This window comes from Drosophila elegans, unplaced genomic scaffold (genome assembly GCF_018152505.1).
Source record: "Drosophila elegans isolate 14027-0461.03 unplaced genomic scaffold, ASM1815250v1 contig_684, whole genome shotgun sequence".
In the NCBI taxonomy this organism is placed as follows: domain Eukaryota; kingdom Metazoa; phylum Arthropoda; class Insecta; order Diptera; family Drosophilidae; genus Drosophila; species Drosophila elegans.
The window spans coordinates 24,533-39,191 of NW_024546041.1; the positions used below are offsets into that span (position 1 = coordinate 24,533).

At 38.6% G+C, this 14,659-nt stretch overlaps 1 protein-coding gene across 2 annotated transcripts in view; it reads right to left on the bottom strand.

Moving 5' to 3' along the window:
* Positions 1-1,368: 1,368 nt before the first annotated feature.
* Positions 1,369-14,659, bottom strand: part of LOC108149572 (G protein-coupled receptor kinase 1) — a 382,291-nt gene continuing 369,000 nt past the window's right edge. For both annotated transcript variants that reach the window (XM_041710001.1, XM_041710002.1), the window contains 2 exons: positions 1,703-1,865; positions 1,369-1,647 (listed from right to left, as the gene is read on the bottom strand). In XM_041710001.1, coding sequence (XP_041565935.1) covers positions 1,465-1,647; positions 1,703-1,865 — 346 coding nt within the window. In that variant the 3' untranslated portion in view covers positions 1,369-1,464. The remainder of the gene's footprint in view (positions 1,648-1,702; positions 1,866-14,659) is intronic.

A 14,659-nucleotide genomic window follows, 5' to 3' on the forward strand; every position in this document is an offset into this window, starting at 1 on the left:
ACCCAAAACAAATGATAATAAATACAGCTAGAAGCTGTATACAGAGAATGCTCAAAATTTCAGACACGGATTACCACGAAGAGACGACTCAGGAGATGTAATCAATGTTAACAGACAATGATTTCCAAAAACACATAATAAAAACATTATTATCGGAAAACAAAACAACAAAACAAAACAGCGTTAAAAGCAATAAAAACAACAAATATATGTCAATGTTAATGTCCCGGCATTATCCGAACGTGTACCGAAATCGGAATGCTACGACAAAGAAAACATAAGTATCGCACATAAACCGGACCACACATTAAAATCTATATACAACAGAACAAAATCTAAGATAAACGAAATTGACAAAAAAGACGTGATATTTAAAATACCGTGTTACGGCAATAACAACGACATATGCAACGTGATATATATAGGAACAACAAAATCGAAATTAAAAACTAGACTAGCACGGCATAAATCGGACTTCAAAGCTAGACACCATACGAACGCGCAAAAAACAGCACTGATGTCCCACTGTGCCAAGAATAATAACTCTCCGAACTTCGAAGAGGCGAGTATCTTATCACAAAAACAGCGCTATGCAATCGATTCACCATAGAAATGCTACATATCATAAAAACACCTACAGACATACGGATGAACTACAAAACGGACACTGACAATTGCGCTCATTTATATAGACATTTACTAGGGAAGAAAAAAATTAGTTAACAACTCCACGTCACCGGACGCAGACGTGTAAATTAAATGTATGTCAATGAAAATTGTTTTCTGTTTGTTAAGAATATTAAAATCGTTGTTATTATTTAATCGTTGTTATTATTATTTATAAATTAAATGTATGTCAATGAAAATTGTTTTCTGTTTGTTAAGAATATTAAAATCGTTGTTATTATTTTATAGTTATCCTGAAGACGGTTGCCGAAGAGCATCCGAAATATATTGACGAATAACCAAAATTAAAAAATTGTGTTATTTTCTCAACATCCTGACCTCGAGCCGGTTAACGATTAATATACTTTGGAAAGGTCGCTAAAACAAACTAGTTTTCAAAAATGTTTAATTCTTGCAATAGCTGCAAGGGTATATGAACTTCGGCTTACCGAAGTTAACCACTTAACCACTTAATTGCCAGAGCGTATACACAATATCATAATTTATGTACAACTTTTGTGTGGAAATGGGTTTCAACTAAATACCAAAAACTGAAAGAAAGTTAGCGTCGACAAAACGAAGCTTTCATGTTTTTTAATTATGAAAACTTGAGTACTGTCAAAAAGGAGTTTGTTTTAGCATGTCTTAAACCGTTAGAAATTATTTATACACACTAATTTATCCCAATAAATGTCGAAATAATTTTTATGAATCTCTCCACATTTCTTTAATAACGTTTACCCCTAAATTTTACATATCAGAAATGCTGAAGCTTTTAAGACACAATATAAATACATATTAATTAGACCCATTAGAAGTTTTCGTTGAACTGTTTCCACCGATAATATACATGGCTTTGTTGCCGTCTCTTTCACTTCCATAGATTTTTCCAGCCTTTTTAGCCATCGATCCCAAGAGGTCTTGTGAAATTTTGTGTGCTGACCTTAAAGAAGATGACCATTCTTTTAAGCCTATTTCATCCTGAAATTAAAAAATTTATACAGTCAAAAGTTTCAAAGTACGGACCATTCCTTACTGAGTTTGTCAAAATGATTCTGCCATCTCGGCTACCATCGTTAATCCGAATTTGAATGCAATTTTCATTTTTATGAAGAATAAAATCGGATGACATATCTTCTACTTGGTCCATAAATATCAATTCTGGTTTATTATTTCCACTTTCAGAATGTAGCTCTAACCTGAAATACATTGTAAAATCAAAAGATTATTTATGCGTGTCATGAAAAAGCCTTGAGCCTTGTACTATGTTTTATTTATTTGTTTACATTGATTCAACATACTACAATTTTTTTTTATATTTTTTAATCTAACCAAATTGTTATTATATTAACTTATATATATAATTAGTTGTTTATTTTAGTTTTATTCATTTACTTATTTAGTTGTATATGAATTTGTTTTTTTTTTTTAATTTGAAGTTTTTTATTTTTTTACCCTTGCACAGTGTATCACTATGAACGCCGGTTCATATAGTGACGATGAGCACCGGTAAGCGTGCGCAAGGAGACTACGAACAAAAGGTCTCCCTTTTATAAGAGTTTGTTTTTATAAAGTCGTTTGGTTTCGGAGAAATGGGGGTGCGAAAAAATGTTTGACCTATACTGGAGCTATTGGGGCCGGTCAAAATTATCACCTCGTTAGGAATTATATAACCAAATCATGAAAAAACAAGAAAGAAAGCAAACTTCGGCAAGCCGAAGTTCATATACCCTTGCAGCTAAACATTTTTGAAAACTAGTTGGTTTTGCCGACCTTTCCAAAGTATATTAATTGCTAACCGGCTCGAGGTCAGGATGTTGAGAAAATAACACAATTTTTTAATTTTGGTTATTTGTCAATATATTTCGGATGCTCTTCGGCAACCGTCTTCAGGAGAACTATAAAATAATAACAATGATTTTTTTTTTTATATTCTTAACAAACAGAAAACAATTTAAATTTGACATACAATAATTTTACAAGTCTGCGTCCGGTGACGTGGAGTTGTTAACTAATTTTTTTCTTCCCCAGTAAATGTCTTTATAAATGAGCGCAATTGTCAGTGTCCGTTTTGTATTTCATCCGTATGTCAGTAGGTGTTTTTATGATATGTAGCATTTCTATGGTGAATCATTCGGCATGGTGTTGTGGGACAGTGGGACATGAGTGCTGTTTTTTGCGCGTTCGTATGGTGTCTAGCTTTGAAGTCCGGTTTATGCTGTGTTAGTCTAGTTTTTAATTTCGATTTTGTTGTTCCTATATATATTACGTTGCATATTTCGTTGTTGTTGCCGTTACACTGTATTTTATATATCACGTCTTTTTTGTCAATTTCATTTATCTTAGATTTTGTTCTGTTGTATATAGATTTTAATGTGTGGTCCGGTTTATGTGCGATACTTATGTTTTCTTTGTCGTAGCATTCCGATTTCGCTACACGTTCGGATAACGCCGGACCATTGACATTGACATATATTTTTTGTTTTTATTGCTTTTAACGCTGTTTTGTTTTGTTGATTTGTGTTCCGATAATATTGTTTTTATTATGTGTTTTTGGAAATCAATGTCTGTTAACATTGATTTTGTCTCCTGAGTCGTCTCTTCGTGGTAATCCGTGTCTGAAATTTTGAGCATTCGCTGTATACAGCTTTAAGCTGTATTTATTATCATTTGTTTCGGGTGTTTGGAGTTAAAATTGATGATTCGTCCGGACGCAATTGGTTTCTTGTACCATTTTAATTTTAATCTGTTTCCACGTCTAATTATTACTGAGTCCAAATAAGTTAATTGATCGTTTTCTTATAGTTCCATTGGAAATTTTATATTATTGGCGAAAGAGTTTAGCATTGTCAGTGTAGTTTTAATGTCATCCTCTTGAATGATTGCGAACAGGGCATCTACGTATTTTGTCAGTAATCTTGGAGGTCGTCTTTGTTTTTTTTTAACGTATTGTCCAGGAGAGTTTCCATTACAATATCTGCAATGACCGGCATAGGCATTCCCTTTAATTGTGTGTAAAAATATTTTCAAACTTGAAATATCTGTTTTCTTGAATACAAAATTTTATTATGTCTTATGTATTATGTCTTATGTATTTTACTGTGTTTTTGTATTATTGTCCATTTGTTTTTAATTATATCCAGGGCTATTTTTGTCGGTATACTCGGAAAGAATGAAATTACGTCAAATGAAATTAATCTTTCATCGTCGCCAATATATGTGTTAATGATTTTGTCTTTGAATTCTTCTGAATTTTTGATGTTATATTTGGAGTCTATTGTTATGTTTTTTAATATGTCAATTATGTATTTGCATAGTGCATAGGACGGTGTTCCGATGGAGGAGCTGATTGGTCGTAGAGGGGTTCCTTCTTTATGAATTTTGGGTAGTCCATATATTCGTGGTGGTAATGCTGTGATGGTTGTCAACTTATTTCTTTCGATCCTTGAGATAAGTTTCATTTTTGATAGTTTGTCCACTATTTCGCTATTTTTTGTTTGTAGTTTAGAGATGGGGTTTTTCTTTAATTTCCTGTATGTGTTCATATCCTTTAATATGTCCTTCATTTTTTGGTTGTCAATTATGTATTTATTATTTTTCTCGATTCTTGAGATAAGTTTCATTTTTAATAGTTTGTCCACTATTTCGTTATTTTTTGTTTGTAGTTTAGAGTTTGGGTCTTTCTTTAATTTCCTGTATGTGTTCATATCCTTTAATATGTCCTTCATTTTTTGGTTGTTTATAGCTACCGTTTTGTTACCTTTGTCTGATTCACCATAGAAATTCTACATATCATAAAAACACCCGTTTTGTAGTTCATCCGTATGTCTGTATACGGATGAACTATGTCCGTATACAGACATACGGATGAACTACAAAACGGACACTGTCAATTGCGCTTATTTATATAGACATTTACTAGGGAAGGAGAAATTAGTTAACAACTCCACGTCACCGGACGCAGACGTGTAAATTAAATGTATGTCAATGAAAATTGTTTTCTGTTTGTTAGAAATATTAAAATCGTTGTTTTTATTTTATAGTTGTCCTGAAGACGGTTGCGGAAGAGCATCCGAAATATATTGACAAATAACCAAAATTAAAAAATTGTGTTATTTTTTTAACATCCTGACCTCGAGCCGGTTAACAATTAATACATTTTTGAAAACATTAAAATTATGATTTACTTGCGTATATGTCTAAAAACATTGAAGCTATGATAATTTGCAGCTCAATCATTAGTTATTTTATATATTTGTATTATTTTTATGGGAGCTATATGATATAGTCGTCCGATTTTGATAAAATTTAAACCGTAATTCTAAAATATTTAGCCATTACTATATGTTGAAGAACTTAAAAAAAAAATTAAAAAGCAGCAAAGTTAAAATTTTTTTTTTATTTTTTTCCGATTGTTTCTATGAGAGCTATATGATATATATGATTTTGATGAAATTTAAACCGTAATTCTGAAATAATTAACCATTCCTATATGTCGAAGAACTAAAAAAAAATTAAAAACAAGCAAAGTTATAATTTTTTTATTCATTTTTTATTATTTTCAGTCGAAAACGTCGAAAAAATTTATAAACGCGTGGTTTTGCGATTCGCGATGCTAAATCGCATATCGTAAACTAAAGTTTTAATTGATTAATTAATTAATCTTTACGCACTAACAATAAACAAATGAGTAAAAACGTGGATCAGCGCACTCAACGCCAAAAACAACAAGACGAAGCCCGTGAAAAAGCTCAGAGAGAGCAAGACAAACGTCGTCTCTCCTTGGCCCGTAACAATGCTTATTTCTCTTACACGAGTAATACTCTACCAAAAGTGCAAGAAAGTGCAAGTTTACTGACCGCCGAAAACCACAGAGCTAGTTCTTGCTCTCCCGACCTACTTTTCACCGCTCAAACGCCATGGAGTCAGCAATGCAAAACTCTAACCGAGCTTCTGCCACCTTGTGCAACAACAACAGTAACTACTACGTCACCACAACGGACTCTGTCGCGGGTAAAGCAACAACACAACTAAGTGCAAAAATCGGGTCAAACGGCAAAAACAAAGCTACGGTAAGCCATGCAGACAGGCATGGATCGCTACATTAATATTTCCAAGCGCAAGCTAACACCACCAAAAAATTGGACGGCAATATGCCCAAAATAAACCGTTCCAACAAAGGCCATGAAAATCTCGGTTCATTAAATGAAAATAGATTTTCCATTCTGGCGGAGCCTGAAACAGAGTCTGAAGAACTAGCCCCAAAGAAACTCAACAAAATAGTTGAGCTTGTCGGAAAAGATAACTCTCTTGTTATTCCGCTTATGAAAGGGAATATAAGCGAAACCAAACTTCAAACCAAAACAGAAGAAGATTTCCGAGCAGTGTCGAAGTACTTAAACGATCTCAAAAAGAATTACTACACGTACCAGCTGAAAAGTTGCAAGGGTTTACAAGTTGTGCTCAAGGGAATAGAACCCGATGTGACCCCCTCCGAAATTATAGAGGCTTTAAAAGAAAACGGTTTTTACGCAAAGCATGTTCTAAATATTATAAGCAAAAACAAGAAGCCGCAACCACTTTTTAAGGTCATGGTGGAGCCAGACAGCAGAACTTTGAAAAAAAAACGCAGTGCACCCAATCTACAAGTTGCAGTACCTTCTGCACCGTAGGATCACAGTAGAAGAGCCGCACAAACGGAACGAGCCAGTGCAATGCAAAAATTGCCAGGAATACGGACACACCAGTGCTTACTGCACCCTCAGGTCAGTTTGTGTAGCTTGTGGAAACTGCCACGGTTCCGAACCCTGCCCTGCCAACAAGGAAGACTCTCTTACTAAAAAGTGGGTACCTTGCCAAGGAAACCACACAGCAAACTACAGAGGCTGTCCAGTCTACAAGGAGATGAAAGTTGTATGCAACGAGCGACAACGGCACGCCAGAATATCCTCATGAAATCACAAACGACACCGAAAGTTTTCTTCGCAAAAGCAGCCAGGTCATCATTTGCGCCCTCAACTACCACCAACGGAATTTCCTACGCCAGTGCTCTAAGATCAGGCACAGCTCACATAGAGCCGAAAATCGATAACATACAGCAGGCCATGGGGCAGCCACAAAGTATCCATGGGGCATGAAAACTATGATGATAACTTTTCAACAAAATATGATGGAATTTATGTCCTTCATGAAAACCACCATGCAAACTCTAATGCAAAACCAAAATATCTTGTTACAAATGCTTGCAACCCAGCAGTCCAAATAAATTATGCCTAGCCTTCGAATAACTTTGTGGAACCCCAACGGTGTTTCACGGCATATACCTGAAATAACTCAATTTCTGAACGAAAACCACATCGACGTTATGTTGCTGGCAGAAACGCATCTCACCACCAAATATAACTTTCAAATACGAGGATACACGTTCTACGGCACCGATCATCCAGATGGTAAAGCAAATGGCGGAACCAGCATCCTAATAAGAGACCGCATCAAACACCACTTTCACCAACGGTTTACAAAAAATTATCTGCAAGCTACATCGATAAAATTACAATTGGGCAACTGCAACCTTGCCATTGCCGCTGTCTACTGCCCACCCCGCTTTACAGTCTCCGAAGACCAATTCATGGACTTCTACAATTCACTTGGAGAGCGATTTATAGCAGCAGGTGACTACAACACCAAGCACACACACTGGGGATCCGCCTTGTGACCCCCAAAGGAAGGCAACTATATAATGCACTCATCAAAACATGCAACAAACTGGACTACGTTTCACCAGGCCGTCCTACATACTGGCCTACAGATCCTAGGAAACTACCTGATTTAATTGATTTTGCAGTGACAAAAAATATTCCTCGCAATCTAATATCTGCAAAATCGCTTTTGGATCTATCATCGGACCATTCACCAGTGCTTATAACTTTTCTTCAAAACCTGGAACTTATCGAGCACCCTTGCAGGCTGACGTCGCATCGAACCAACTGGCTGAAGTTCAAAAAGTACGTTAGTTCCCACATTGAACTAACTCCAGAGCTCAACATCAAGGAGGACATCGACTGCTATGCCGATGCACTGGAGTCTGTACTCGTCGCAGCAGCCAAAGTCTCTACACCGCAAGGGAGGGATGGGCACACACACCAGCACAAGACTAACCTTGAAATCGAACAACTTGTTTTGGAGAAAAGACGTTTGAGGCGTGCTTGGCAAACCAGCAGATCGCTATCCTCAAAACATAGCCTTGAGGAAGCTGGTCGCAGACTTATCAGGGCTCTAAGCCACGAAGAAGAAAAAGCACAACGCCAGTACACTGAGAAACTTTCACCCACCAGCACCAAGCATCCCTTGTGGAGGGCCCACCCAAATCTAAGTGCGCCGGCCGAAACAGTAACTCCCATAAGAGACTCTTCAGGCAGCTGGGCCAGAAGCGACAAAGACAGAGCTTGTACATTTGCTTTACACCATCGAAATGTTTTTCAGCCAAACCCTGCAAATAACTCATTCACACTACCGTCGCCGTCAATTCAAATTGGAACTGAGACGACGCCAATTCTGTTTCAACAAAACGAAGTTGCAAAAGTCATCAGCGAGCAATTAAAAACAAAAAGGCCTCAGGAGGTGATCTAATAACTCCTAAGATGCTCATTGAACTCCCAAACTGCAGTTAAGGTAATTTGTAAACTCTTTAACGGAATTACACGACTTGGCTACTTCCCAAAAAAATGGAAAAAGTCGGTAATCATAATGATCCCAAAGCCAGGAAAAGATCACACAATACCAGCCTCATACAGACCGATAAGTTTGCTCTCGTGTCTGTCAAAACTGCTCGAAAAATGCCTTCTGACGCGCATAATTCCACATCTAAAAGATCACAACGTTATTCCGGCACATCAATTTGGCTTTCGAGAAATCCATGGAACAGTAGAGCAAGTCAATAGATTGACAACAGAAATACGAACTGCATTCGAGCTTCGGGACTACTGCAGTGCGGTATTTCTTGACGTTGCGCAGGCTTTCGACCGAGTCTGGCTCGATGACCTTATGCATAAAATCAGAATGTTACTGCCGGAAAACACTCACAGGATACTTGAATCATACCTTTACAACAGAGCCTTCGCCGTGAGATGCAACACTACAATATCCGACGATTACACGATAGAGGCTGGAGTTTGTAGTTTAGAGGTGGGGTCTTTCTTTAATTTCCTGTATGTGTTCATATCCTTTAATATGTCCTTCATTTTTTGGTTGTCAATTATGTATTTGCATAGTGCATAGGACGGTGATCCGATGAAGGAGCTGATTGGTCGTAGAGGGGTTCCTTCTTTATGAATTTTGGGTAGTCCATACATTCGTGGTGGTAATGCTGTGGTGGTTGTCAACTTATTTCTCTCGATCCTTGAGATAAGTTTCATTTTTAATAGTTTGTCCACTATTTCGTTATTTTTTGTTTGTAGTTTAGAGAGTGGGTCTTTCTTTAATTTCCTGTATGTGTTCATATCCTTTAATATGTCCTTCATTTTTTGGTTGTTTATAGCTACCGTTTTGTTACCTTTGTCTGATTCACCATAGAAATTCTACATATCATAAAAACACCCGTTTTGTAGTTCATCCGTATGTCTGTATACGGATGAACTATGTCCGTATACAGACATACGGATGAACTACAAAACGGACACTGTCAATTGCGCTCATTTATATAGACATTTACTAGGGAAGGAGAAATTAGTTAACAACTCCAAGTCACCGGACGCAGACGTGTAAATTAAATGTATGTCAATGAAAATTGTTTTCTGTTTGTTAGAAATATTAAAATCGTTGTTTTTATTTTATAGTTGTCCTGAAGACGGTTGCCGAAGAGCATCCGAAATATATTGACAAATAACCAAAATTAAAAAATTGTGTTATTTTTTTTAACATCCTGACCTCGAGCCGGTTAACAATTAATACATTTTTGAAAACATTAAAATTATGATTTACTTGCGTATATGTCTAAAAACATTGAAGCTATGATAATTTGCAGCTCAATCATTAGCTATTTTATATATTTTTATTATTTCTATGGGAGCTATATGATATAGTCGTCCGATTTTGATAAAATTTAAACCGTAATTCTAAAATATTTAGCCATTACTATATGTTGAAGAACTTAAAAAAAAAAAATTAAAAAGCAGCAAAGTTACAATTTTTTTTTTATTTTTTTCCGATTGTTTCTATGAGAGCTATATGATATATATGATTTTGATGAAATTTAAACCGTAATTCTGAAATAATTAACCATTCCTATATGTCGAAGAACTAAAAAAAAATTAAAAACAAGCAAAGTTATAATTTTTTTATTCATTTTTTATTATTTTCAGTCGAAAACGTCGAAAAAATTTATAAACGCGTGGTTTTGCGATTCGCGATGCTAATTCGCATATCGTAAACTAAAGTTTTAATTGATTAATTAATTAATCTTTACGCACTAACAATAAACAAATGAGTAAAAACGTGGATCAGCGCACTCAACGCCAAAAACAACAAGACGAAGCCCGTGAAAAAGCTCAGAGAGAGGAAGACAAACGTCGTCTCTCCTTGGCCCGTAACAATGCTTATTTCTCTTACACGAGTAATACTCTACCAAAAGTGCAAGAAAGTGCAAGTTTACTGACCGCCGAAAACCACAGAGCTAGTTCTTGCTCTCCCGCCCTACTTTTCACCGCTCAAACGCCATGGAGTCAGCAATGCAAAACTCCAACCGAGCTTCTGCCACCTTGTGCAACAACAACAGCAACTACTACGTCACCACAACGGACTCTGTCGCGGGTAAAGCAACAACACAACTAAGTGCAAAAATCGGGTCAAACGGCAAAAACAAAGCTACGGTAAGCCATGCAGACAGGCATGGATCGCTACATTAATATTTCCAAGCGCAAGCTAACACCACCAAAAAAATCGGACGGCAATATGCCCAAAATAAACCGTTCCAACAAAGGCCATGAAAATCTCGGTTCATTAAATGAAAATAGATTTTCCATTCTGGCGGAGCCTGAAACAGAGTCTGAAGAACTAGCCCCAAAGAAACTCAACAAAATAGTTGAGCTTGTCGGAAAAGATAACTTTCTTGTTATTCCGCTTATGAAAGGGAATATAAGCGAAACCAAACTTCAAACCAAAACAGAAGAAGATTTTCGAGCAGTGTCGAAGTACTTAAACGATGTCAAAAAGAATTACTACACGTACCAGCTGAAAAGTTGCAAGGGTTTACAAGTTGTGCTCAAGGAAATAGAACCCGATGTGACCCCCTCCGAAATTATAGAGGCTATTAAAGAAAACGGTTTTTACGCAAAGCATGTTATAAATATTATAAGCAAAAACAAAAAGCCGCAACCACTTTTGAACTTTGAAAAAAAACGCAGTGCACCCAATCTACAAGTTGCAGTACCTTCTGCACCGTAGGATCACAGTAGAAGAGCCGCACAAACGGAACGAGCCAGTGCAATGCAAAAATTGCCAGGAATACGGACACACCAGTGCTTACTGCACCCTCAGGTCAGTTTGTGTGGCTTGTGGAAACTGCCACGGTTCCGAACCCTGCCCTGCCAACAAGGAAGACTCTCTTACTAAAAAGTGGGTACCTTGCCAAGGAAACCACACAGCAAACTACAGAGGCTGTCCAGTCTACAAGGAGATGAAAGTTGTATGCAACGAGCGACAACGGCACGCCAGAATATCCTCATGAAATCACAAACGACACCGAAAGTTTTCTTCGCAAAAGCAGCCAGGTCATCATTTGCGCCCTCAACTACCACCAACGGAATTTCCTACGCCAGTGCTCTAAGATCAGGCACAGCTCACATAGAGCCGAAAATCGATAACATACAGCAGGCCATGGGGCAGCCACAAAGTATCCATGGGGCATGGAAACTATGATGATAACTTTTCAACAAAATATGATGGAATTTAAGTCCTTCATGAAAACCACCATGCAAACTCTAATGCAAAACCAAAATATCTTGTTACAAATGCTTGCAACCCAGCAGTCCAAATAAATTATGCCTAGCCTTCGAATAACTTTGTGGAACCCCAACGGTGTTTCACGGCATATACCTGAAATAACTCAATTTCTGAACGAAAACCACATCGACGTTATGTTGCTGGCAGAAACGCATCTCACCACCAAATATAACTTTCAAATACGAGGATACACGTTCTACGGCACCGATCATCCAGATGGTAAAGCAAATGGCGGAACCAGCATCCTAATAAGAGACCGCATCAAACACCACTTTCACCAACGGTTTACAAAAAATTATCTGCAAGCTACATCGATAAAATTACAATTGGGCAACTGCAACCTTGCCATTGCCGCTGTCTACTGCCCACCCCGCTTTACAGTCTCCGAAGGCCAATTCATGGACTTCTACAATTCACTTGGAGAGCGATTTATAGCAGCAGGTGACTACAACACCAAGCACACACACTGGGGATCCGCCTTGTGACCCCCAAAGGAAGGCAACTATATAATGCACTCATCAAAACATGCAACAAACTGGACTACGTTTCACCAGGCCGTCCTACATACTGGCCTACAGATCCTAGGAAACTACCTGATTTAATTGATTTTGCAGTGACAAAAAATATTCCTCGCAATCTAATATCTGCAAAATCGCTTTTGGATCTATCATCGGACCATTCACCAGTGCTTATAACTTTTCTTCAAAACCTGGAACTTATCGAGCACCCTTGCAGGCTGACGTCGCATCGAACCAACTGGCTGAAGTTCAAAAAGTACGTTAGTTCTCACATTGAACTAACTCCAGAGCTCAACATCAAGGAGGACATCGACTGCTATGCCGATGCACTGGAGTCTGTACTCGTCGCAGCAGCCAAAGTCTCTACACCGCAAGGGAGGGATGGGCACACACACCAGCACAAGACTAACCTTGAAATCGAACAACTTGTTTTGGAGAAAAGACGTTTGAGGCGTGCTTGGCAAACCAGCAGATCGCTATCCTCAAAACATAGCCTTGAGGAAGCTGGTCGCAGACTTATCAGGGCTCTAAGGCACGAAGAAACTTTCACCCACCAGCACCAAGCATCCCTTGTGGAGGGCCCACCCAAATCTAAGTGCGCCGGCCGAAACAGTAACTCCCATAAGAGACTCTTCAGGCAGCTGGGCCAGAAGCGACAAAGACAGAGCTTGTACATTTGCTTTACACCTTCGAAATGTTTTTCAGCCAAACCCTGCAAATAACTCATTCACACTACCGTCGCCGTCAATTCAAATTGGAACTGAGACGACGCCAATTCTGTTTCAACAAAACGAAGTTGCAAAAGTCATCAGCGAGCAATTAAAAACAAAAAAGGCCTCAGGAGGTGATCTAATAACTCCTAAGATGCTCATTGAACTCCCAAACTGCAGTTAAGGTAATTTGTAAACTCTTTAACGGAATTACACGACTTGGCTACTTCCCAAAAAAATGGAAAAAGTCGGTAATCATAATGATCCCAAAGCCAGGAAAAGATCACACAATACCAGCCTCATACAGACTGATAAGTTTACTCTCGTGTCTGTCAAAACTGCTCGAAAAATGCCTTCTGACGCGCATAATTCCACATCTAAAAGATCACAACGTTATTCCGGCACATCAATTTGGCTTTCGAGAAATCCATGGAACAGTAGAGCAAGTCAATAGATTGACAACAGAAATACGAACTGCATTCGAGCTTCGGGACTACTGCAGTGCGGTATTTCTTGACGTTGCGCAGGCTTTCGACCGAGTCTGGCTCGATGACCTTATGCATAAAATCAGAATTTTACTGCCGGAAAAGACTCACAGGATACTTGAATCATACCTTTACAACAGAGCCGCCTACGCCGTGAGATGCAACACTACAATATCCGACGACTACACGATAGAGGCTGGAGTTCCACAAGGTAGCGCCCTTGGTCCAACTCTATTTCTCCTCTACACCGCAGATATTCCCACGAACGAGTGGCTAACTACTTCTACATTCGCAGACGATACCGCGATCCTAAGTCGGTCCAAATGCCCAATTCAGGCAACAGCACTACTAGCTGATCATCTCGTGGTAGTGGAGAGGTGGTTATCAGACTGGCGTATAAAAATAAATGCGCAAAAGTGTAAGCACATAACGTTTACTCTTAACAGACAAACGTGTTCCCCGCTAACTCTGAATAACACGCCACTTCCACAAGCTGACGATGTAACGTACCTTGGCGTTAACCTAGACAGGAGACTTACATGGCGGAGACATATCGAAGCTAAGAAAATTCATCTAAAACTAAAATCCAATAGCCTTCATTGGCTCATAAACGCTCGCTCCCCCCTCTGCCTAGACTTCAAGGTCCTGCTCTACAATTCAACGCTTAAGCCAGTCTGGACTTACGGCTCCCAATAGTGGGGAAACGCGAGCAGCAGTAACATCGATATTATCCAGCGAGCACAATCAAAAATCCTGAGAAATCACTGCGGCTTCTTGGTTTGTTCGGAACGACAACATCCAAAGAAATCTTGGCATTCTACCCGTAAAAGATGAAATATCAAAACAAAAAGCGTCGTACCACTCCAAACTAACTTCTCCGGTAGCGTAGATAGGGGGGGATCAGGGGGATCAATCCCCCCCCTTGGGTCTGAGAATTATAAGATGATATAATCCCAAAATTGAAACACATTTTTACGCGATGGCTGTGCAGTACAGCATATTAAAGTTTCGAATGCCCGAGTTATGTTCAATACTGTTGACTTCTTGTCAACCGACAAATTCTTCCTGGAATCTTTTAGCTTGCCAGCGGTCGCTGCGTTTCCCAGGATTTACGCAGTTTTGTCGTCTGCCTGCCGGTTTGTTGTTCATCAGGAGGGTTCGTGGAAAATATGATAACTCCAGCGCTTCTAACGGACCTCCAAGTGATACCTCAGTCAGTCACAGTGCCTCTCAGTTTACTGCGTGCTGCGGCGCTGCATCAGCTGTATATAATCACAGCAGA